The 23,926-nt window shown below is 28.1% G+C and overlaps 1 protein-coding gene across 1 annotated transcript in view; it reads right to left on the bottom strand.

The window, feature by feature from the left end:
• LOC136984279 (insulin-like peptide receptor) overlaps positions 1-23,926 on the bottom strand; it is a 73,368-nt gene that overhangs the window by 33,740 nt on the left and 15,702 nt on the right. Inside the window, exons 2-9 of the mRNA XM_067281195.1 lie at positions 19,863-20,043; positions 17,761-18,294; positions 16,895-17,061; positions 10,752-10,929; positions 9,857-9,958; positions 6,186-6,333; positions 1,699-1,913; positions 1,491-1,623 (exon numbers count right to left, since the gene is read on the bottom strand). Of these exons, the coding sequence (XP_067137296.1) occupies positions 1,491-1,623; positions 1,699-1,913; positions 6,186-6,333; positions 9,857-9,958; positions 10,752-10,929; positions 16,895-17,061; positions 17,761-18,294; positions 19,863-19,941 (1,556 nt within the window). The 5' untranslated portion in view covers positions 19,942-20,043. The remainder of the gene's footprint in view (positions 1-1,490; positions 1,624-1,698; positions 1,914-6,185; positions 6,334-9,856; positions 9,959-10,751; positions 10,930-16,894; positions 17,062-17,760; positions 18,295-19,862; positions 20,044-23,926) is intronic.

The following is a 23,926-nucleotide window of genomic DNA, read 5'->3' as shown; positions in this document are numbered from 1 at the left end:
TAGGCCAGCTTTATTATGCCTGGCCCTTTGTCGAGCCGTAAGTATTGATCATAGACTAGATTCCAGAATAGCGGTCCAGAGTTTGATCCTTGGAGACACCCTCTGTTAAGGTCCCGACTTATCTTTGCCTCGTTGGTACAGTAAATGACTTTTCTGTTGTTAAGGTAATCACTGACCACGTCGTATATGTTCTCTGGACATTTTGCCTCCCTCAAAGATTGTAGGATAAGGGGCCACCATGCGTGGTCAAAGGCCTCTCGGACGTCAAGGCTTATGCCGCAACAGTACTTATTTGTTGTTAAAGTCCGTTCTATCTTGTTAATTGCCTTGCAGATAGCATCTTCCGTGCTCTTGTTCGGGAGGAACTCGTACTGTTTGATGCTGAGAAAGTTGTTCATCGTTATGTGTGTCATGATCCGTTGGCTAACTAAATAGTCTAAAACTTTACCAAGCATGGGTAAGAGGCTAATAGGCCTACAACTTTTCACTTCACTCTTATCATCCCCTTTCAGAATGATTACCAACTTGGCTTCTTTCCATCTTTGCCGGAAAGAATCTGGATTCGAGGCACAAGTTGTAAAGTTTTGTCATATACTCAGGATTTATTTCCCAGACTTTATGGATTATTTCAGCCACCAATCCATCAGGACTGGGTGCCTTGCCAGGTTTCAACCTGTACACAGCATTTTGTACCTCCTCTGTAGTGAACTCTGGGTCCACCATGCATCTGTATTCTCTTCTGCTCTCCTCTCGTATCTGTCTTTGAGTTAGAGTATCTGTGTCTGGTTCATCTTGTGGAAAGAACGTATCCATTAGATTCTGAATTGTATTTTCTACACCTTTAGTATAAGTCTCACCACTATGTATGGCTATTAAGAATGTCAGCACTTTCAATTTCCCTGCACAGGCCTTGTAAATAAAGCCCCATAGTTTTGCAGAGCTTTCCGTGAAAAACTGACGCCATGATTGCAGTTTCCTTGTTTTTATCATTTGCATATAGGCCTTGCAATGATCAAGGTAATCTCTCCTCCTCATTGCTCTTTCATCATCATACCGGGCCCTTTGATACCTATGCCTTAGTCTGTTTTTACATAGTGATATATAATCTATACCAGCAAAGTTTTTAACACACAATACACAGACTACTGCAGAAATGTTAAAAGTGGCAAAACAAATGTTTTTCAGCCAAATATATTAAATAATAATTACTTAAGAATTTAGAAGAGATTGCATCTGATATGGTACAATTATTTCTCATTTTTTATTTTATAAACTATATATCAAGAAAAAAAAATCTGTGCATAGAGAATAAAATGTCATTATAATTATCATTGCCTTTTTTAAAATAAAATTTATAGTATAGAATTAATTAATTACAAGTATTTTTTGGTTTTCAAATAATTTTTTTTTAGTAATTTATAATTATTATTTGTTATATTATATATTAATAAATTATTATTCTAGAAAAAAAAAAAATTACAAAAACTCACGCTTCTCGATAATAAATAGCATATCCGAAAAGCATTCGCTGATCTTGAAATTTCTTTTCCATATTATCCCATTTCAGGCCAGCTACTCTTGGAGAAATTCTCCATACAACTGCATTTATATTCATTACTTCACCTGCAATTAATTTAATAGTAAATTAATTACTTATATTACAAAATAAAGGAAAAATAAACAAGAAACGAAATTTACATCCTATTCTATGCCCATTTGTATTTTGAGAATAGTCTTCATCCGCCCATTCTGGTATAACACAATTATTTCTCATCTCTTTTATTTTATAAACACACAACTTAGGATTAAAATTAATGCTTATTTTTCCTTTTCTTATTTCTAACTTGTGATGTCTGTTATTCCAATTCCATAATTCTTCAAGATTATCATTATCCAAAAGTACAAATGAATAGCTGAAATTAAATTAATTGCTTTAATAAAAGAATAAAAATATTCTTATAAATTTCTATTTTTATGTAAATATGTAGTGGAGTAAATTGTTAAAATAAATAAAAAGTAAATTAATTAATAAACAAAATAATAATATAACACATTCTCTATATTTATAAATGTCATAATGTATGATATTTACAAATTCACATTTAAAATACAAATATTTATTTCACATTTCTGTCCTTAATTTTGAAGTTCCATGAATATAATTAAAATATATTAATTAAGGGAGGACATACAGTATATCATTTTCTTTATACAAAGAAGAAAGAGAAATTAATCAAAGTGGGAAAGGAGACAAAGTTGATGCAAAAGAATGTAAAACAGGGAAAGATCAAAGCAAAGAAAAAATAGAAATAGATATTAGGGGTTGCAAAATAACAAAATGTATTTTTTTTATAAACCTTCTAAATAATTTTTCCATGTATATATTGATTATAATTCAAATATGATTTTTTTCTATAATTTTTAATTTGATGATGATGATATACATTAGTATCATATTACTATAATGATATTAGATGATAACTAAGATAAATTCAACAATTGTTTACTGAAACTCTTCATTTTTTGATCTAAATCAATAATTGCATTCTCTGTTGTTATTATCTTTCTTGCAAATTTTGTCACCAAACTTCCTTGACTTTTATGATACCATAATACAGTAGAGAGTCGTTAATCCGAATCAATTGGGGACTGGGGTTGTTCAGACAAGTGATTTGTTCGGATAACCGATTATGTACAAAAAAATATATTAACCTGTCCGATGTTCAAATTTTTCTCCATTGCGTGTCGCTTCGTGTTGAATTTTCGTCGATTTTAAGCCTAACGAAAATTTTTATAATAATAATCGAGGCTATTGTATTGTTAAAAATTATTTCTTTATTTTGTACAAACAAAATAAATATATTGAAGAATATAAAAACATGAAAATTATACTTTAGAAGTAAATCTAGTATCAAAAATGTTCGATTCAGCACGACACAGTCCGACTGAAAATCGTTCGGATAACCAGCGATTTGGATTACCAGGGTTTGGATTAACGACTCTCTACTGTACCATCATTATAACGTATAAAATGAAATGAAAGCTAACTAGCACTATATGGCTGAAAAGGACTTATCATCAATATTCAATAGTTCACAATCTATATGAGAATGCTATAAGCAACAAAATGGATTTTTTAATAATTCTTTGAAGTTTATATCTTTAAATATTAAGAATTTGGCATATGTTCAATTATAAAATTTTATATGTCCTCGGTCTTTCCATTTATTAGCAAAATAACAATCCCAGTACAACTACATTTTTATCAAATTTTACACAAAAAAGAAAATATCAAATGAAAATTTTAAAAAAATAATTAAATATAAAATATCTAAAGTAAATCAGAAAGTTCCTGACAGATTCTTACTCTTAACAGGTTTTGTATAGTATTTCTTTTTATATATTAAGAAATTATTTATATATTTATATTTTCTAACAATGCATGCTGCTCAAATTTTATTAAACAAAAAGAAAAGGTTATAAAAAGCAGTTTATTTGAAACAACAACATTATGTAAATTAAACAAGTAATTAATTACAGAAGTAAAAAGAAATTTACAATATATACAGATACAATAGAAACATTCATGTCAAATATTTAAAAATACTGTATGTTATAGATTTCAGTTAAGAAGCAAAATTTAATAGAGCAACAACAAAATACAAAAATGTTAAATTATAGATCTTAATACATATAAATTTAAAGAATTTAATTATACATATTGCAAAATTTTAGAAAATTCCTAAAAACTAAATCAAATAAATAAATAAAAAAAAATCTATCAAACAATAGTTTTTTAAAATGATATGGGGGAGTGTGCTGGTCATCAGTGCTGTTGGTGAACTTTTGAGTAGAGCCTGGTGTTGTGTATTGGTGAGTTGGAAGGCTGTAAATAGTTGGAATATGTTTAATTCACGGAAGTGGATATTTGTGAGTAGACTATCCTTAGACTTAATTATATTGTTATTATTAATTTCCAGGATAGAATCAAATCCTGGTCCCTTATCCTGTTCTCCTCAACAAATGAGTCAAGCTACCATGCAAAGAAGGGGACTTGGTAGACTATGTAAAGACAACTCCCAAGAAAAGGAAAATGAAAAACAATTGAAAGATCTTTGTAGCGAAGATTATTATCAAATAGAAGAAGATATCCATCAAAACAGCCCCAAGACTACAAGAGTTACGAAAATAAATGATTATTTCGCAATAGTTAGTGATAAAGAACCACAGGTGCAGGAACCCCAATACACATTGAAATCGATTTATCAACTAATACAGGACAAATTTTCACAACTCCATATTGAACTACAAAAAATTAAAACAGAGGTTGATTTACTGAAAGAACAAAATAACTATTTTCATGGAAAGTTGACAAAGCTATCTCAACAAGTAGAAGAAATGGAAATAATATCCAAGAACAATTGCCAAATTAAAGGTATGATAAAATTTGAAATAGATAAATTGATTAATGAGAGAAATAATAGGAATATTATAATTATTAATTTCCCATTCAATTCACATGATTATGCAAATGATATTAGCCAGTACATTACAAAAGATTTGGGAATCTCTAATAGCTGTACAGAAAGTGTTGTTAGGCAAACTAATGGCAAGAGTAAGCCTATTGTGAAAATCTCAGTGGACTCCTTATTTCATAGAAACTTGATTCTTAGAGAGTTTTGGAAAAAGGAAGATAAATTCAGTAAAAAAGGAAAAAAATAAAATAATATTCACCACAGATCTATGTAAAAGATCAAGAATGAGGAAGAAAAAATTATTACCAATAATCAAAAAGGAAAAACTCAATGGAAATAGAATAATCATAAGAGACAATTACTACACTAAGGATAACCAAAAATATTCATATGATATCAACCTGAATAAAGTGTTTCAATTGAGTGTTGGTTTATAGGATCTGATTACTTTCAAAATAGTGAAAACCTGAATGATAGAAGCAATAGATATACGATTGTCATAATTATGAAAATAGGAATGTTAAGAATAGATTTAAATTATGCTCATATTTTATGTTAACTTCTGTTGTATGTATCGTTTGACAGGAAATTTCCAATAAGCATAATTATATTATAGAGTAATCCTGTTCGAAATAATATAACAACAATATATTCTTATATTAATGATGTTGTGTTTGTGTCATTGTTATTATATAGATCTATGGCATAAGACTATATAAAGAGAAGACAATATCTCATAACATTATTTAAAAATTTTCCAATTTCCTGTCATAGACAAATTTATGAGTTGTAAGATTAATACAACCTCTGTACGATAGTCAAGAGCAATGATAATGATGTTATGTAATTTTTTCCATATGATTATAAATTGTAATTATTAATAATTTCTATAATCTGTGTAAAGGATTGTTATAGCCAAGTACTATGATATGTGAAGTTATATATTTGTCTTTTTGTGAATATCTTCTTGTAATCCCCTTTGTAACAGGTTTACACCTAGTACAATAAACCTTACTTACTTACTTAAAATGATATGTAAATTAACTTCAGGATATTTTAATACATTGCTAAAATTTTTATAAGTCAATGAACTAGATCAGGGATGGTAAACTTATGGCACGCGTGCCCAAAGTGGCACATAAGAGAAATCATCCGGCATGTAATGTATCATATGATTTCTGTCTTTTTCAATCATTCTTTCTGTTTATCACCTGATCATCTTTTTTTTCAATCAGATTTTTTACATTTATTCAAATTAAAGCGTATTCGTTTAATTTCTTTAAATATCATTATTCGAAGTCTAAGATTGGCACGCATTAACATCTTTAAAGCTAAGTATGCTTACAATATGGCACGCGGACTCAAAAAGGTTCGCCATCCCTGAACTAGATGATATCCTAATATTTACATCTTTATATGAAATTAAAATTAAGCACACTTTTAATATATTTTAAATAGCATATTAATGCATTTTTAATTTAATCATTTTAATATCATAAAAATGAATTCTTTTTCTAACAATTAAAAACCTGAACACATTTAAGTAGACTGACACCTAATATAAATAATATTAAATTAATAAATATAATCTAACTTTAAAAGCTCTATATATAGTACAATTACACAGATTAAATTATATATATAAAATTGAATTTAATAATTAAAAATAATACTTTTGCTGATGATTTGCTTAATAATTCATAAGCTTACCTGTCTAAATATTTGTTTTCACCATAAATAATTCTCAAATCTCTCAAAAAATTTAATGATATCAGTGGAAAAGATCTAACAATCTTTAAATAACCATAAATTTCTTGAATATATCCTAAATTTTCTGTCAAAGCTTGAATTACATTATCTGAAAATTTAGAATCAATACAATTTGAAATACAATTGTTGTATTGCAAAACTAAAAATATATATATGTATATATTTTGTGTATGGCTAAATAACTTTATATATGATCAATAAAAATCAATAAACAATAATAATAAAAAAAATTACACCTATGCACAATAGAAATTTGTTAATATTAGGATCTTGGATTGTTTTTTGAACAATCCAAGATGCAAATATTTTTTTGAATTAAAAATTTTTTGGACATTTGGTACACTATAGACCTGGGCAATGACATGTTCATTTCAATCAATCTTCACGGTATAGTCATGTACTATATTGTCTTCAGACTGATTAAAGAACATGCATAAACAAATCTAAAGTATGCAGCAGCATATACTGATACAATATGTACAGTAACATCTGCAACATTCAGATTGTATATAACTTATTTTTGCAAAAATACAGAAATATCTGATAATTTGGCATTTTTTATAATCTGGTACATTCTGGTTCAATAGGTGCTGGATTAACAAAATATAATAGTATAATAATAATAATTATTCAATTTAATAGGAAAGGCATATTTCTATTAAATGGAATTGTTACAACTGTAAACTATAAAATTGAATTATTTCTGTATATAATTTCTCTAATTTTTGATTATAACCTTCTGATATTCTTTCAGGATTTATATATATAAAAGTTATAAATGTTCTAAATGATTAATAAATTTAATTTCTCATAAAGTTACTTCAAAACTTGAATCAAAGATTTATCCAAATTCTGAAGATAAAAATAATTTAATATATTGAAAAAAAAAAAACAAAAAAAAAATGCTTTTATTTAAATGGTCATGTTTTTTTGAGATTTACACACACACATTAAATTCTACACATTTGTTATATTTATTGGGTTAGGGAATGGGAAAGATATGGAGATGGAGTCACTCCTCTAAAACATCATTAAAATGCATTGTCCATTGCACTTAGATACAGTACATCCTCAAAGTTTCAGTTTTCTATCTTAATTAAAGCTGGCTGAAATGTGAGCTTCAAGATTTGAGGACATAATACAAAGCAAGTTAAATTAAAAGTGTTTAATTAATAAAACCTTGAAAATGCTAAATTAATATGTTTCTGTTGACTTGTAAAGCCTGATTTTTTTTTTAGTAGATAAAAATAAATGTCAATTGTAGATGATTCTTTTATGTTTTAATACCATTAAGTATAATTGAAGTATAATACAAATTAAGTAAGTTAAATACATAGAGCCAACAAATGTACTGAATTAAGAGAAACATTCACATAAAAAGGCACTAAAGAACATTTTTAAGAAACATTTTATTTTCTGTGAGTACTTTCGATGTATATATAAAAAATAGTCTTCAGGCAGAAATGGAATCAAATAGATTTTCGAACAAATTTTTTTTTTTAAATTGGAACAAAAATGGCATTAGCCGCTTAGAATGTAACAAGTTTAAAAATAAGAGAACTTAAAGTATTAAATTTAAAATATGTGTAACACCGTCACGCATGTGCCTTACTGTGCAGAGAACAAGAAGTGTTAGCCATTTAGAACATAACACAAAACTTTTGTGTTATGAAGAGTATTGATTCAAATACGCGTAACATCGTCGTGCATGCGCCTTACTGCGCAGAGAAGGCAGGGTTATAGTAACAGAGCTAATGCAGGTGCTTTAATCGTTTGTATAGACTTATCCAAATCCCAGGCAACTCAAGGGTGGGAGCGTTGCAAGGAGACAGCAGAGTGGTGAAGAGGGCCTCCCAAATGTACACCAAATTCCCTTCTTCACAGCACTTGAGCATCACCACATGGTCCCAAAGTGGGGTGTGGTGGTGCTGTACAACCATCTTGGACAACTCAATGTCACAGTTGCCCCCTGTGACAGAACGTTGGTGCTGTGATATGCAGCTGGATAGCATCCTGGTGGTCGGCCCTATATAATGGGTGTGCGCCCAGACATTGGGTTTTCCAACAGAATAGAATATATGCCAGACTTTTCTAGGATCGAAACCGCATCCCTGTTGTTACATAAAAGCCTCCTCAGACTAGGGTGTGGGGTAATAGTTAAAAGTAATGCATTTTGCCTAAAAATATGGCAAATCCTGGCTGTGAGGTGGCCACAAAATTGGCAGAGAGGGGGGGGGACTACTGTCCAGTAAGGTAGTAGCTGGAAAAAGGGATCTTTTACCTCCGTTTAGGATATGGTTGTATTTGGTAAAGCGATATTCTGTCACACATACCCATGCACAGATGATTCCCAATTCAGAGTTGGTAAGATGTTGTGTAGAAGACACCAAAAAGGCCCTTCTGATTAAAGGGGCTATGGCCGTGTTAACATATTGTTGTGGCTGAAAGATCATGGCAGGGATAATTGGGGGAATGCTACCAAATCTGTGGTATACGGAGAATACCAAACCTCCCTGGGACTTGGAGATGTCAAAGTCTAAAAATGCAATTTTTCCCCCAATTTCTTTAAATTACAATTTCCTTTACAATTGGCTTTAAAATTCTTCAGAGCTCTAAGATCTTTAATCTCCTTTCCCCAAAGGGATGTTCTTAATAAAGACATTTGATGTAATAACAATTCCATGTTGTTGGTAGAGGTGTATACAGATTGAAGTGTTATTACACCAAGTGTCTTTATTAAGAACATCCCTTCGAAGAGAGGAGATTAGAGATCTTGAAGCCCTGGAGATTTTTAAGGCCAATGGTAGGGGAAATTGTAATTTAAATAAAGATGAGAAGCAAGTATCCCAGGCATGACAAGTGATCTAAGATTCTACATTATGAAATGCTCTTCCAATCAAATAGCATGCGTGCATTCTACATTTTTGTTTTTATATTTGAATTTTGTCTTCTTCAAATATTCCATTTTAGAACAATTATCTAATGATCTTAGGGATTGACTGAAAACATCTGTAGCACTTTTAAGTTGTATTGCTGAACTTACCTCAGGCTGTGGTGTATGTTTATGTTAATACATTGTCTAGTTCCAGTGAGAAAAATTTTTGCATTCTTGTCATAGTAGTCCAGTCCCAAATTGATTAAAATAATGTCTACAGAACTGACTGACTATGAAAATAATTTTTGATAAAATTTCTTATTTTCAACTCTTTAAGTTATTTTTATTGGAATAAGATGACCTAAGCCAGTGCTTTTCAAACTTTTTTGGATTACTGCCCCCTTGGTTGTGACTGTAAATAGTAATATCCCCTGTTCTGTGTACACAGGGGTCCTCGACAAGGCTTCTTTTAGCCCACCAACATAAAGTGAAGCTAAATAACTGAAATGAATATTCGTTTGTTTGTCTCCAAAAACATAATGCCCCCCTTGGATAATTCAAATGCCCCCAGGGGGGTGATATCACCCATTTTGAGAAGCACTGATCTAAGCTGTTTTATTTACATGAGAGGAAAAACAAACTTTATAAAATGAACTAATAAGATTATAGAAATTATTAATAATTTAGTTTCCATTTGCAATCTTAAAATCATATTTATATTTCAAAGCCTACTTACTTTCACCCTTTATCTGAATTTCTAAATTACCATCAATATAAGTGCATCTTCTTAATCTTTTGGAAGTTGCAATACTATCAATTACTAAGGGTGGCACACAAACTACATAAAATAAAAAATTATATAAAAATAATACAATAATATATAAATAAATATAAACATTGTAAAATTATTAAATTTTTTATTCAATTTATTAAATATTCTGAATCAATCATTAATTATTATGTGTTTATAAATCTTATAATAAATTGCTGATAATTAATTATTAGATTATTTGTTATCAATAATAAAGTAATCATTACACAGAATATATAGGAAAAAAATATTAAAACTTTTTTAAATATATGATCAATATTTCTAAATGACAAATATTCAATTTTTTACTCATTCTTAACGATATAAACTTTAAAAATAAATTTCTCATTTCATTTTATTAAATTTATATGACATTATGAATTAAAATTATCAAAACATTCCAAATAAATTTTTCTTTTTTAACAAAATAGCTAATTTTTTGTTGTTATTTAACACGTTTCATAAAATTTGAAAATATCCACAAATCTTTAAACTGAAGCAAAAATGATAAAAACTGCCAATTTTTTTCAGTAATTCACCTATCTTTGGGTCTCAATGAAATAGAACAAATTAAATGAACAACATAAGATCCATATTGTATTATATTTCCTATAACATCTATTAATTTATGTTGCTACAGCAACAGATATTCATTTAATTTGTTCTATTTCATCAATGGCCTAAAATTAGTTGAAAAAATTTGCTTATTTAGTTATTTTTGATTTCATTTAAGCATTTGTGGATATATCGTTTCCTTTATAAGTCAACTTAAAACTGAAATAATTATTTTTGAACTACTCCCATATGTTTCCTTACCTACCTTTACGACAATTTTCTTTACATTCTATACAAGAATGATTATCTGAATGATGTTCTGAATATCCAGAAGGACAATTAGGAAGACATTTTTTATCGACTGCTTTCCAATATATTTTTTCACTCCCTAAAGTTTTGATCTTTCTGCATTCTGTTTCTGTTATACATCTCCATGATAAATACTGTAAATTATATTATTATTATTTAAAAAAGTATTTAAAATTTATTTATATAAATAAAACTGTAAAGACCAGTCCTGTTTGTGTGTTTGTTGCCATATCATGTAAAAATGCTTGAACATATCTTAACCAAAACTTCATATTTTGAATCTGGCAATTCAAGAGACAGGTTTACACACATGATCTCAAATCTACATTATATAAATTAAACTGCAACAGATTTCCTTCTGTCTGTTTATCTCCGTTTACTAGATGGGGGACACACACGAATCAGCAGTTGCCTGACAAGCAATTATCCATAACAAAGTTGTAATATTAAAGTATAGTATTATGTTTGGAGAACTAACATTAAATGTAATCAGTGAGATATTAGAAAAAAACATAGAAGAAGGTGAAGCAACATTACTGTGCTAGATGGTACTACATACCACATATGTATGGCAGATTTTTCTAAGCATTTTGTGTTGTGTTCATGGTTACTTAAAACTCATACCAGTACAGTTAGGTCTATTTATACATATATATAAAATCAAAATATATATGTTTGTATATATGTTAGGTAAAGGCTTCTATACTACTCAATGTATCAGCACCAAATTTGCCATGAATATTCTTCGACGCCCTAGAAGAAAATACAATGGTGGGGTCCCCTAAAGCCCACCCCTCTTAACTTATCCCAATTTTTTTGTGTTTTACAATTTTACTATTGTAAATAGTTGAGTCAATAAATGTAAATGTTATTGTTTTTAAATCACCCCCTCCCACCTCAAGCTAACGAAATCCCCACCCCCTCAAAAACCTGAGCAATACCAGGCACATGCAGCTAGTATTATATACAAATTATTTATCATCTTGGTTATAAATACTTTTGAGACTTACAACAAAATCTTAAAAAACAACACTTAGAAAAATGAGATATTCAAAGTATCTTTTCTCAGAATTCACTATACCAAACAGAACTATCACCAGAAAAATAAATAGTACTGAAATGATGGTATACCCAGATAACAAGACCTGGGAACTTAAATATTTCAATACCCATACCATTGTAAGTATATCTAATTTCATCAATACAAAGATCCATTTTAACAGATGCAAATTTTTACATGTAATAATCATCACATAACATGCTACTTGCAACAAGTTGCAAGTAGCATGTTACGTGTGCAATGTGGTTAATACACATATTTTATGGTTATTTAGTTAATTTATTAATTATGTGATTATGTTATGTTATCATTTATTGTTTGTATTTACTTAATTTTAAATCTATCGATATGAGATTGTGCACTAAAAATATTTTAAAAGCATTCCATAACGAATTTATCGTTAGTACAAATCGGGCAGCATTCGATTTCGTTTTTCTTGAAAAAGGTTATTAAAGATAACTAAAAACGTTTGAATTAGAAATAAAAATGGTTGCAGAGTAAAAAGGTGATTTGTGTAGTTTATTACTACTACACAATTTGAAGAATTCAAATTAAATCATACAAATAAATTGGCATACTGTATACTTTGCCATGCAATTCTAAGCAAATAAATTAATTTAAGCACATATCATTGTAGGATAGCATATACCAGGGGTCCCCAACCTTTTTGTACCTAAGAGCACATTTTAGAATACCGGTCGGACGGCGGGCACCATTTATTTTTTCAAGGTGAATTTAGAATTGGACATAGTTAATAATACATACACATGATATACAAAAAACATTTAATTCCAAAAATGTAATTTAACATACAAAAATATTAACAATAATTTTTATAAAACAAGTAATTACTGAACAATGCATGCAAAATCTACAAAGTATAAAAATTCTTTATAAAAGATATAAATCTCAAAGTCAATGTGATTTTTGGCATTTCATTTCATTGGCCATTGCTTTGTAATTAGAAGAGTGTGGTGTTATTCCTGCTCGTAAGCAATCATCAATGTGTTCATCTGTACGTCGTGATCTGTACTTTGATTTTATAATGTTCATTGTCGAAAACAATGATTCACACAAGTATGTGGAACCGAAAAACGATTTTATTTTATATGTTGCTTTTTTCAAGAATGTTTCTTTCAACTATATTCCAGAAATTCTCATCTGATAAAATGGATTTTAGGATAATGTCGTTCTGAAGATCCAAAATTTCTATTTCTACCACTCCAGCCTACCCCCTCTGGAGAGACCCGGGATCAAATCCGATCGGGTCGAAAAATCCCCAGGAATTTTTCTGGATGGTCCAAGCGGATATGTCGGGCTCTGTTCCTCATCACCTGGCCGCCCAATTGTATGGTGGCCGAATACATAATGGGCTTGCTTAAAAAGGCCTTAGTGCCTACAGGGGGGGGGAAGTTTAAAAAAGGAAAAGTTAAAATTGCTTAAAATATCTTTTAAAACAGAAAAACTTAAAACCAAATTGATGAAGGGGCATGATATATGCAAAATGCACATATTAGTTTAGTAAAGAAATGTCAGTCAACTTTCAAATTAAATAACTGTGGTTTGAGAAGTTCTTTGGAATAGGAAAATTATTATTATTTTTGTTCTACTTTTATTATTTAAGGATTAACATGTCTAGATTATAATAATAAGTATTAAAATTTTGTCACAAAAAAAGAATATTTAAAAAAATTACTTTTACAGACACTTTCAATTTTTACTTAAAAATAGATATATTCATTAAGGAGACAAACAAAAATGTATTTAAAAAAAAAGCATAATTTGAAAAACATAATAAAACAAATATTTGTTTTATGTGGGTCTGTAATTAATCAAAAACGACAAAACACCATTTTAAAGTGATTTTTATTCAAGTAATATATTTATAAATAATATATAATAATATGTAGCCAAAAGTGTAGCCATGTCAAATTTATGTAACCCAAAAAGTAGCCAATGCGCCAAATGATATTTTTTACGCGAAACTAAAAAAAGGGTAGCCAAATTTGGGGCAAAGTGGCCAAATATGGCAACGCTGGATGACCTCCAGACAAATGTCTGCATTGTCACAGCAACAATAGAAACGGTCCGATTCATTTCATTTTAGGTATGGAAAATTTGGTTGGCGAAAATTTCGCGCGAGGGGAAAAAGAGATCGGTCGCATTTCGCTTTGTGCTTTTATCTGTGTTGGATGCCATTTCTACTTTTGTGTGGTTAATCATTAAAAATGAAAAAACTTTTACATAGCATTTTATTGAAAACTGAAATATTTTTATTTTTATTGTGATCGCACAGCGGCGGGCACACACAAAACGATCGGCGGGCGCTATGGTGCCCGCGGGCATAGGGTTGGGGACCCCTGGCATATACAATTAACTTATAGACTTTATGTAATATGTTGATTAATAAAAGTAAAACTGAAGTCAATGGAAATCTATTTTTAATATGGGGAGTGAGTTAATGGATTTTTTAACATCCAAAAATGCACTAATTTTTTTTTTTTTGCAAGAAACAGACTTTTTCATTATTATTATTTGAAAATTCAACTATATTTTTATAATGTTTTAAAATTTATTATAAAATAAAAAAACATTAACATCACATCACACATATTTATGAAAAATAAAGGAAAATATGTTTATAAAATAATGATAAAACTTCTATTTAGCTATTTAATCAAGAAAATTAAAAAAAAAGTTTTAAAATGCAGTTTATTAATTTACAAATATTCCTGCAGATTCATTTTAATATTTCATTTTAGTTCAAGCTAGCATTAAATTTTACACATCAAACCATGTCAAAAAGAGTTTCAAAATAAAACAGATTTTCAATTCTTTTTAAAGCTCTGTTTCAGTTTTGGTTTTTCATAAAAATAGAAACCATGGTTCAGTGAGCAAGACTGACTCATCCTTACTGCAGGCACATGACCATGTAAGTAAACAGCAATGTAACATGTGACTGAACTGATCAGAAACAAAATAAACAATGTTGCAATTTCAATTTCAAAGCACAGGCTCCCTGCATTTTGGCAAATTTCTCCATTAATGTCCATAGATACCCCTGATGATAATTTCTAAAATTCAATACATTATATAGCATATAAATCATAAACGACAAAATTATTAAAATGATTAATAGGTATTTAGTGTAATTTAATCTATTTCATTATTTCTTCACTTCATACAAAATGCACTCAATTATCATTATTTTTTCAATTTTTAAAAAAGTTCCAGTTTTACAGAGAAAACTTTTACATTAAAGAAAGATGGTAAAATATAAAAATATATATTAAAAGCTTATTATAAAAGTTCATATATTATTCAGACATACATTTCACCATTATCATAAGCTGCAGAAATAATAATCATGGTTGAAAAAAGGGGGAAAAATGTTTTAATTTATTTATTAGTATTCATTGATAAATAATCCATTATTAAAACAATAATAATATTAAATTGTAAATAAAACATTAAATTTGAATAAGTTATTAAAGTAAATTAAGTTTATGAAAATTTATTATATACAGTCAAACCTGTTTTTATGCGGGGGATAGGGACCGCATTAAAAAAAACGCATAAAAAAAAATCTCACGAAACTTCACAAATGGCTGTAAATAATAGTTTTCGCAACACAATTAAAAAAATATTTTTTTATGCGGTCAACAGGGACCGCATAAAAAAAGTCTCACATAGAAAAAACTCAAAACCGTACGAAATAGAATTTATTGACAACAGATGTCAGCACTTGACTGCATCGTCTGGTCTATTGTCTGTTTTACATATTTTTGTCCAGGTGGTGTTTTGTTGACTTAAAAAGTAAATTATTTCATTTTTCGCATATTCATGCAATAATATTACTATAATAAGTGCATTTATGCCATAATAAGTTTATTTAGCTATAATAAGTCAACGTGAGACATGACAAATCGCACGAGACTAGTCGCCAACTATACCGCACAAATAAAAAAATCGCATAAAAAAAATTGCATAAATAAAAAATCGCACAAAAAAAGACCGCATAAAAACAGGTTTGACTGTAATAAAAACTGAAAATGATAAAAAGTTATTTAATGGTAGGATTTATATTTTATTTTCATTGATATCAAATTCTGAATAATTTTTTAAACAAATACTATCAAATATCAATTTGTTTTGTATTTATGGGTGTAAATTACAGTAGATTCATTTCCTTCTGTGCAAGTTTGACAAATTTATTTCTGTGCAAATATGAATGTTTTTCTACTACTCCTAGGCACTTTTATAAATAGCTTTATCATGGCAATAAATGAACAAAAAGAGTGAATATTAAGTTTTGTCTCAAGCTAAAAAAAAGTGCCACTAAAAATAGCAGCATTCAAAGCAACAGTATGGTAATATAACACTATCAAATGCATGTGTATCAATGATATAGGCATTTATCAATGAAAGAGAGAAAGCTGAAAATGATACTATATTGGATCATCTTTCTACCTCTCACAATTGAAAGTATTAGTTGATTCCCTAGTTTTTGCAGAAACTGTTGTGTTAAAGTTTAAATGCTAACAAATGAGCATATATTGGCAGAACTGAATGGTAAATGAGTAAGAGTATTTTGCTCATTTTGTATGAGGATTTAGACAAAAGAAAATTGAAAGTGAGATTTATATCATAGCATCTGATAATGGCAAGACGTCACTCTTTAATTTGTGCTGACATGCAACTGTGCAACTTTGTTTTAGATGCTGTAGTTCATTTTTAAATCTATAATTAATATTTTATAAAAAATTATAACAAATATTTTTTAATATAACTAGAAAAAAATTTTAACTATATTTTTTAATGTTTTTTTAGTGTATAAAAAATTACAAGGAATAATGTTACAAAACCTATAACTATAATTAGAGAATGTTTTACTTTGGATAATTTCTCTATTATTCATCATTTCTAACATTAAAAAACAATTTGATAATAGTTATGATTGACTAGAGAATCATTATAAATGATAAATAATTAAATATTATCATAATTATATAATATTTAAATTAAAAATCATTTCTTACCTCAAATGTAAAATGAGGGCATTTATCAAAACAAAATTTATTAAAAGTGACATTTCTACATGAGTTACAATCATTAGATTCTAATCCTGTACATCCACCCAAACATTTTGAATGACAGCATTCTCCACTTGCAGTGCAACCACTATTTTCACAACTCTTATTACAAACTGTAATATACAATTTTTTTTTATTTCTTTTAAATTATAAAAATTTAAAAATCAAATTTAAAAAATTAGCAAATTTATACAGTATCAAATTAGCGTTCTTTTAACATAAAAACAAGCAAATCTTCAGCATAATATACTATATTTTATTTGCAGCAAAATAAATCAAAATAATTCCTGTCCTATTAAATTTCTTAAATAATTTTTAACACATTTTAAAACAGAAAAAGATTCTGTACTGGAGCAGGGCCCGTCCAAATTATGAGCCCTAAACATTTGACTTATTTATCAACTAATTAATCTGGCACTGAATTTAAGGGACCACAACAAACTTTGCATTATGTATTAACTGAACTTGTTAACATTGAACTGCCTAGTCTCATTCATTAATTCAATCATTTAAATATTAAGTCCACATTAATGCAAAATATTTGCAGTCCTGAAAATATTTTGCATTAATGTGAACTTAAACCAATAATGCAATAATAAGATTTGACTATATTGATAATTACACACTCTTAAATTTCAAATATCAATTTTTATTTGAAACATAAAAAATGAAAAAGTATGATATACTATTTATTTTCATATATTTAAACTAAAACTTCAAAAATATAGTGATATATATTTACATGTTTATTGTCAATACTAAAAGGATTGAAAAGTTAATGACATGCTAAAATCAATTATTTCTATTCTTACCTTTTTGGCAATAATTTAAATTCCAACATAAAGATTCGGTATTTCCATTTTTAAGAATTTTAGGACAATGTTTTGGACAATTTGGACAAAAGGCACTTAATCTATTTTCTCTTATTACATTTCGAGTCTTTTCCATCATAGTAATATAATTCCAGTCAATTGTATCTACAAAGCATAAACGAGGATTTTTTTCTATACGAATATTTCCATGAACAATTTTTGTCAAATTTCTTAATCCTATTTCTTGAAGATCCATCATTTCATAAACAGTAAGTGCATATCCAAGAAACAAGGTATTTCCTCGAATAACTGATAAATTTGGAAAGAGTTGTTCTAATGACCTCAAACCAGATATTCTATATAACAGAAGATATCCAGTAATTTCTCTCAAATTAGGAAAACTCATATTATAATCTGACATTATATTATTTTCAAAAGGAAATATCTCCAAATTTCCTTCAATCACAGTACAATTCATATATTTTTCAAATTTCTCTATGTAATCATTTTCTTTAAATTCAACGCCATCACAAGCTGAAATATAAAAATTATTAATTAAAATATTTAATAATTTACAAACATTAATGAAGGATTGCTTTCAAAATTAAAAAAACTTATGTTTACAACTATTAACATTTTATAAAAATAATTAATATGATTAATAAAATTATTTTAAAACATATAAAAATCTTATTACAGTGAAATTCTGTTAACATGGCATCCAGTATGCCAGCAAACCCAATAAGCTGGCATGTCCAGTTGGTCATTGGGTGGAGTATTGATGCATTGGGTATTCATCTGTATTTATACATAACTAGATAGCCAGTTAATTAAAACTAAAAATAATAATTAAATTTAAAAATATTGACTTTAAATTAAAATTTAAAACTCTGGCCTTTATACTGAAATAGAAACCAAAACCAAAATTTATTAATTAATTTAAATTAAAATAACTGAAATCAAAATCAACTGAAACATAATATTTCGGAAATTGTGGATAAAGTACTTGTTGTCTGTATTAATTGATTTGGTTATATTCCATCCAGGCAGATTCAAGTCTCAATTTATAGCATTTCTTTTTAGTGTTTTGGCAGTGACGAACATTTTGCTTTTAGTAAAATATATGAAATATAGATATAGATATAAAATTTATAGATAAAAGTGTATAAAGCACGAAGTAAGATTCTAGTTAGTGTGTTCTTGTTTCAAACTAACCAAGGGTAGGAATAATCTGGAAAAATTGAAATGATGTGTTAAACAATCATAGAAGGTGGATTTGTACAGTTTTATATGCAAAAATAAGTAAAATTGTGTCTAGGGAATAGGGAGGGAAAACCCAGAAAAAATCCCCTTGTCCGATAAGTAGGCATATTCAATAACCAGGCACCACATTGGTCCCAACAATACCAAGTTAACAGAATGTGACTATATGTGATATAGAGGATGACCCAAAAGTCAATTATCAAAATAATATATTTTGATTATTTTATATCGTATATACTAGCATATAAGGATAATAGAATTCTATAGATGGAAAACAGCATTCAGAAGGAACATGAGAACAAGAATACAAGATACAACAATTTGGCATAACTTAACAGTGAGTAAAGAACTGACTCATTGGTAATAAACCAGCATATAAAGACAGGATACAAATTTCAGCCCACATTTACACATTTAACTTATATAATAATATATTAATTGTAATGCTACATATGTAAGTGACATACAAAAATTTTGGTTAATCTTGACAAACTCCTTGCCTGAAACAGCAAAGAAGATTAGGTATCTAGTTAAATACAATGATTGTTAAAAACTTATTAATTTATTTTAAAATACGTAAAAAGCATTAAATATGTTCATATATTATTAAACAATTTTTCTTTTTCAAATAAAAGTGGGATCTCTCTTATGTAGGAATATATATATTATAACTAAATATTCAATGAAGAAACTAAGATTTCCATTTTGGTATCTGGCATATAAGATGACTCCTGATTTTGAGATGATTCTTTTTTTTTTTTGTTTTCTAGTTGTGATATATGCTAGTATATACAGTACATATATTTAAAATTTTATGTAAAATATTTTTAAAAACTTACTAATATCAATTGCTTGATCAAATGGAATTGCTCTAACAAGAGTCAGAGCGAAAAAATATAATAATATTATAGCAATCATTTTCAATTTATCCCATTGAATTAAGATTTTACTTTGTTCACTACTGAAACATTATTTCTGTAGATTAGCAACAGCTAGACTTCATCTGTTTTACACTATCAACTGAAATGAAAAAAAATAAGAGTAGATAAATAAATTGTAATAATAGTAATCCTGCGTAATTATTTTTTTTTTTAATTTATTATATTGAACAAAATTGATTATTGTTTCTTTAAATATTATTATTAGGATACTAGACTCAAATATGTTTGATTTCAATTAATTAATTAATTATTAATTCATGCAGAAATTGAAAATGAATCAAAGAACCGTTAGTGAAAAATGTAAAGATTTGCATTACAAGAAATACTCATTAATCCAAACTCAGATAGTTTTAAATCCCATTAGTTCATAACTGTACTAATTGTCCTAGTCAGGGATATACAGATTTACATGTTGAATTTTGAACTAACCGAATTTCTTAAGTTAAAGTGAAAATTCTGTCTGAACAGTGATATGTGTATGTTAACTCATTTGTTTAGATTGAAATGCCTTCGTATTATAAAAGAATAATAGACCGAGAACTTTAATTTGGTCAATATGGCTTTGCTTTTACAGTAACACATTTTCGGGTGTCATCTTATCCATGGACAACTCTTTTTTCTCTTATCTCATAAAATACAGCTGGGTTTTGTGATTGCAAGTTTGGGTAACAAATAACAGAGAGATATTTGTATGGCTCTAGACTACTGCATTTGAGCAACTTACTACTTTTTGGGCCACTTTAAAAATAATTTGGGCTACATTTCAAGGAATTCTGATTTACTTTTTACAAAACTTATCTGGCAACTTGTGAGGTTCTCATGGACATGTGCTGTTTACCTGCAGTTTATTTATATTATTATTATTATTAATTAACAAAAAACATTTTTGTATGCATAGCTGTATTCTGTTTGCTTAATAAATTACATCAGTTACATGACATTTGGCATAATGTACAGAAATATGTAAATATGTTCAGATAATTTGAAATTGTGATTGAAATTTTGCCCCTTGAATTTCAAACTAATGAAGATTTCCTGCATATCTAAATATAATGCAAATGTACAAATCCAAAACTTAAGTACTCAGAGTATAATGTATGCATGCAACTTGCAGAGTATATCTAGGAAAAAGTTTTAATTGACCTTTTTTTTATAGATATTCTTAATTTAAATGATTTTATGATATAGAAACTTTTTCTCTGTCTCTAGTTAAAAATATATCGGATCAAGTTTCTATAATTAACTGGCCAGTAAAAATCTGACAGTTTTTTTTTTTTTTTTTTTTTTTTAAGCTAATAGCTTAATCAGGCTTATTAATTAAAGTTCACATATTGATAGATGAGCTTTGTAATAAAAATATAAGGTTTGATAATTCCAAATTTATATAAAATCATAATAAAAGCTTTCTACTATAACATATTTAATAATTTTTAAAAGCTTTTTTAATCTGTTGTTATAATGGTCACAATAAAAAGTTTAAAGTTGGCACTGTTCCAAATAAAAACTTTATACTTTGACAATGCTTTCAGTAAAATCAATACTTCACAGTACAAAGTATTGATTTACATTTGCTGTACTATCTATTTTTAAAGTATTTTAAGACATTCATTTTTATTTTTAATTAAATGTTCTAAATAAAAATACAGTAGAACCTCACTAATTTGGACTAATTGGGGAAAAGCCTAGTCTGAATTAGTGAAAGTTTAAATTAGCTAGATTTTACTCAAATATTGTATGGTCCAAGAAGTACACCAAGTCAAAACTTTATATTTGTTCATTTAAACTTTTACAATGCAATAGTACCAGTATTAGTAGTCGAGTAGTAACATCATTCTTGTCATTGCCAACATTTACTAATTTGGGCTTAAAAAAGAAGCTAATTTTTGTATTTTTGTTTACAATTTCTTTTCTGTTTCTTAATCACATCTTGACACATTTCTCTACAAGTAAGGTAACAGTTGTCAAAACCCAAATTAGAATTGACAAATTCATTGTTAATAAAAAAGAAAAATACAAAGACATAATACAAAATATTAGTCTGAAATATCATAAATTCTGAATAGCAAGGTTTATCTTAAAGGCACATCTATATAAAGAGATATTGATAACTGGCTTGTCACTTCCAAAATATCCTGTGATAACCAGGTGGGTTCAAGTGCCTTGTTTGTATGCCAAAAATTTCTCATCCATGGGAGCATTCATTAATAAACTAGACAAAATGTTTTCAGCAGCCACAATGAAACCCAAAAATCCATTGAAACAAGAAGTTGGTTTAAAAGAACTGTACACTGTTCATTCATATAAGTTCCTGTACAGTTCAGTTAAGTTTGAAAAAAGTAGTCTGTCTACTGAGAAGCAGTGGGAGATTTTTTAAACCTGCTAAAAACCAGTTGGATGAATTTGCTTTAGAGAAACTGTTATACTCTGAGCAAAAATCTGGATATTTAAAATATAACTCTCAAGTCCTTTGGTCATTAAATGTGGAGATTTTAGTGAAAACCAAATATGCTCCTATCACATCTGTTGATGTTGAGAGATTGTTTTTCACAGTTCAAAGATTTACTTTCCTCACACTGTCTGCAGCTGATCAAGGAAAATGTAGAACTGTGTTTGCAATGCTTTCCTGTTTGTAAACTATGAAACTGATGAATCAGATTCCAAAAGTGACTGACTGATTCAAATTTTCTGACTTTCTTGAGTTTTACATGTTTTACATATTCTTTTATGTGCAATAAAATAATGATTTTACTTTTATATGTTTTAGGAGCACTTTTTCTGCAAAAATCTATCACTTGTTTAGTCCTTTTATTAAAGAAAATTTGCACCTCAATTTCTTAAGTTTATTCATAAGTGCTATTATTTATTTATATTTATGTAAACAATTTATTATAATAAATTTATGGTGTATTTGTATAAATTAGCATATTTAACAGGACAAAACTCAATATTTTTAATTATTATTAATTTATAGGTTGCACTTTATATAAATATAGACAATAGTTTTTCTTGACTCAAGTAAATTTTTATACTTCAAAATTCACAAAGCAAATAAATACAATAAATAATAATCATTTTTTTTTCTGAAATACTTAGATCTGAAGATGCTTTTGGATTACTTATGCAGATGCATAAGTAATCCAAAAGCATCTGCATCTGCTTCTATCTTCAAAAAGAAATTGTATTTTATAGAAACACACTTCAGTATTAATTTATGTTACCAGCAACATAGAACAAAATTTAATTGAATGCATTCTTTATGTTAATGTTCCTCTTGCTTTTAAGAGTGTAAACAAATTTTTTTTTTTCAGTTTTTACAACTTTTACAAATAAAATAAACACATTTTACACCAGGCCTGGCCAACCCAAATTGTTTTGCGGGCCACTTTGATCACACGTAACATTACAGTGGGCCACAATTTAGGCAAACATGCTTTTAAAAAAGTAAAACAAATACAAAATGAATAAGATTTTATCGTTATAGCAAGAATTCGTACTCACACTTGCGCATTATAACAATGACACATGCAAATTTTCACTTATTTAATTGTTTTGGTGTACACATGACGAGAAACAAAAGTTTTAATAGATATATAACATTGCTTAGTGGGCCGCATAATTTAATGTGACGGGCCGCGGATTGGCCAGGCCTGTTTTACACCAATAATTATAAACAAAAAAATAGTTTTTTGGTGTTAAGATTTGTCTATTGGTTTGTCACCAATAAAAAGAGTTAACACTGAAAGACGACTGTTTTTCGTTTACGATTATTGGAAAAGTGTATTTATTTTATTTATGAGTCGTTGAATCTGCAATTTTAAAATTCTAACATAATTATCAGCATAAAAATAAATATGTACAGAACATATTAAGTTTTAAAGTTATTTTAATTTTCGTAACATATGGTAACATGAACCTGAACTATAATTTACGATCTAAAATTTATATGACTTCCGATACTATTA

The sequence above is a fragment of the Centruroides vittatus genome, unplaced genomic scaffold, assembly GCF_030686945.1.
Source record: "Centruroides vittatus isolate TY-2023 unplaced genomic scaffold, ASM3068694v2 contig_911, whole genome shotgun sequence".
Taxonomy (NCBI): Eukaryota; Metazoa; Arthropoda; class Arachnida; order Scorpiones; family Buthidae; genus Centruroides; species Centruroides vittatus.
This window is presented reverse-complemented; position numbering and strand designations above follow the sequence as displayed.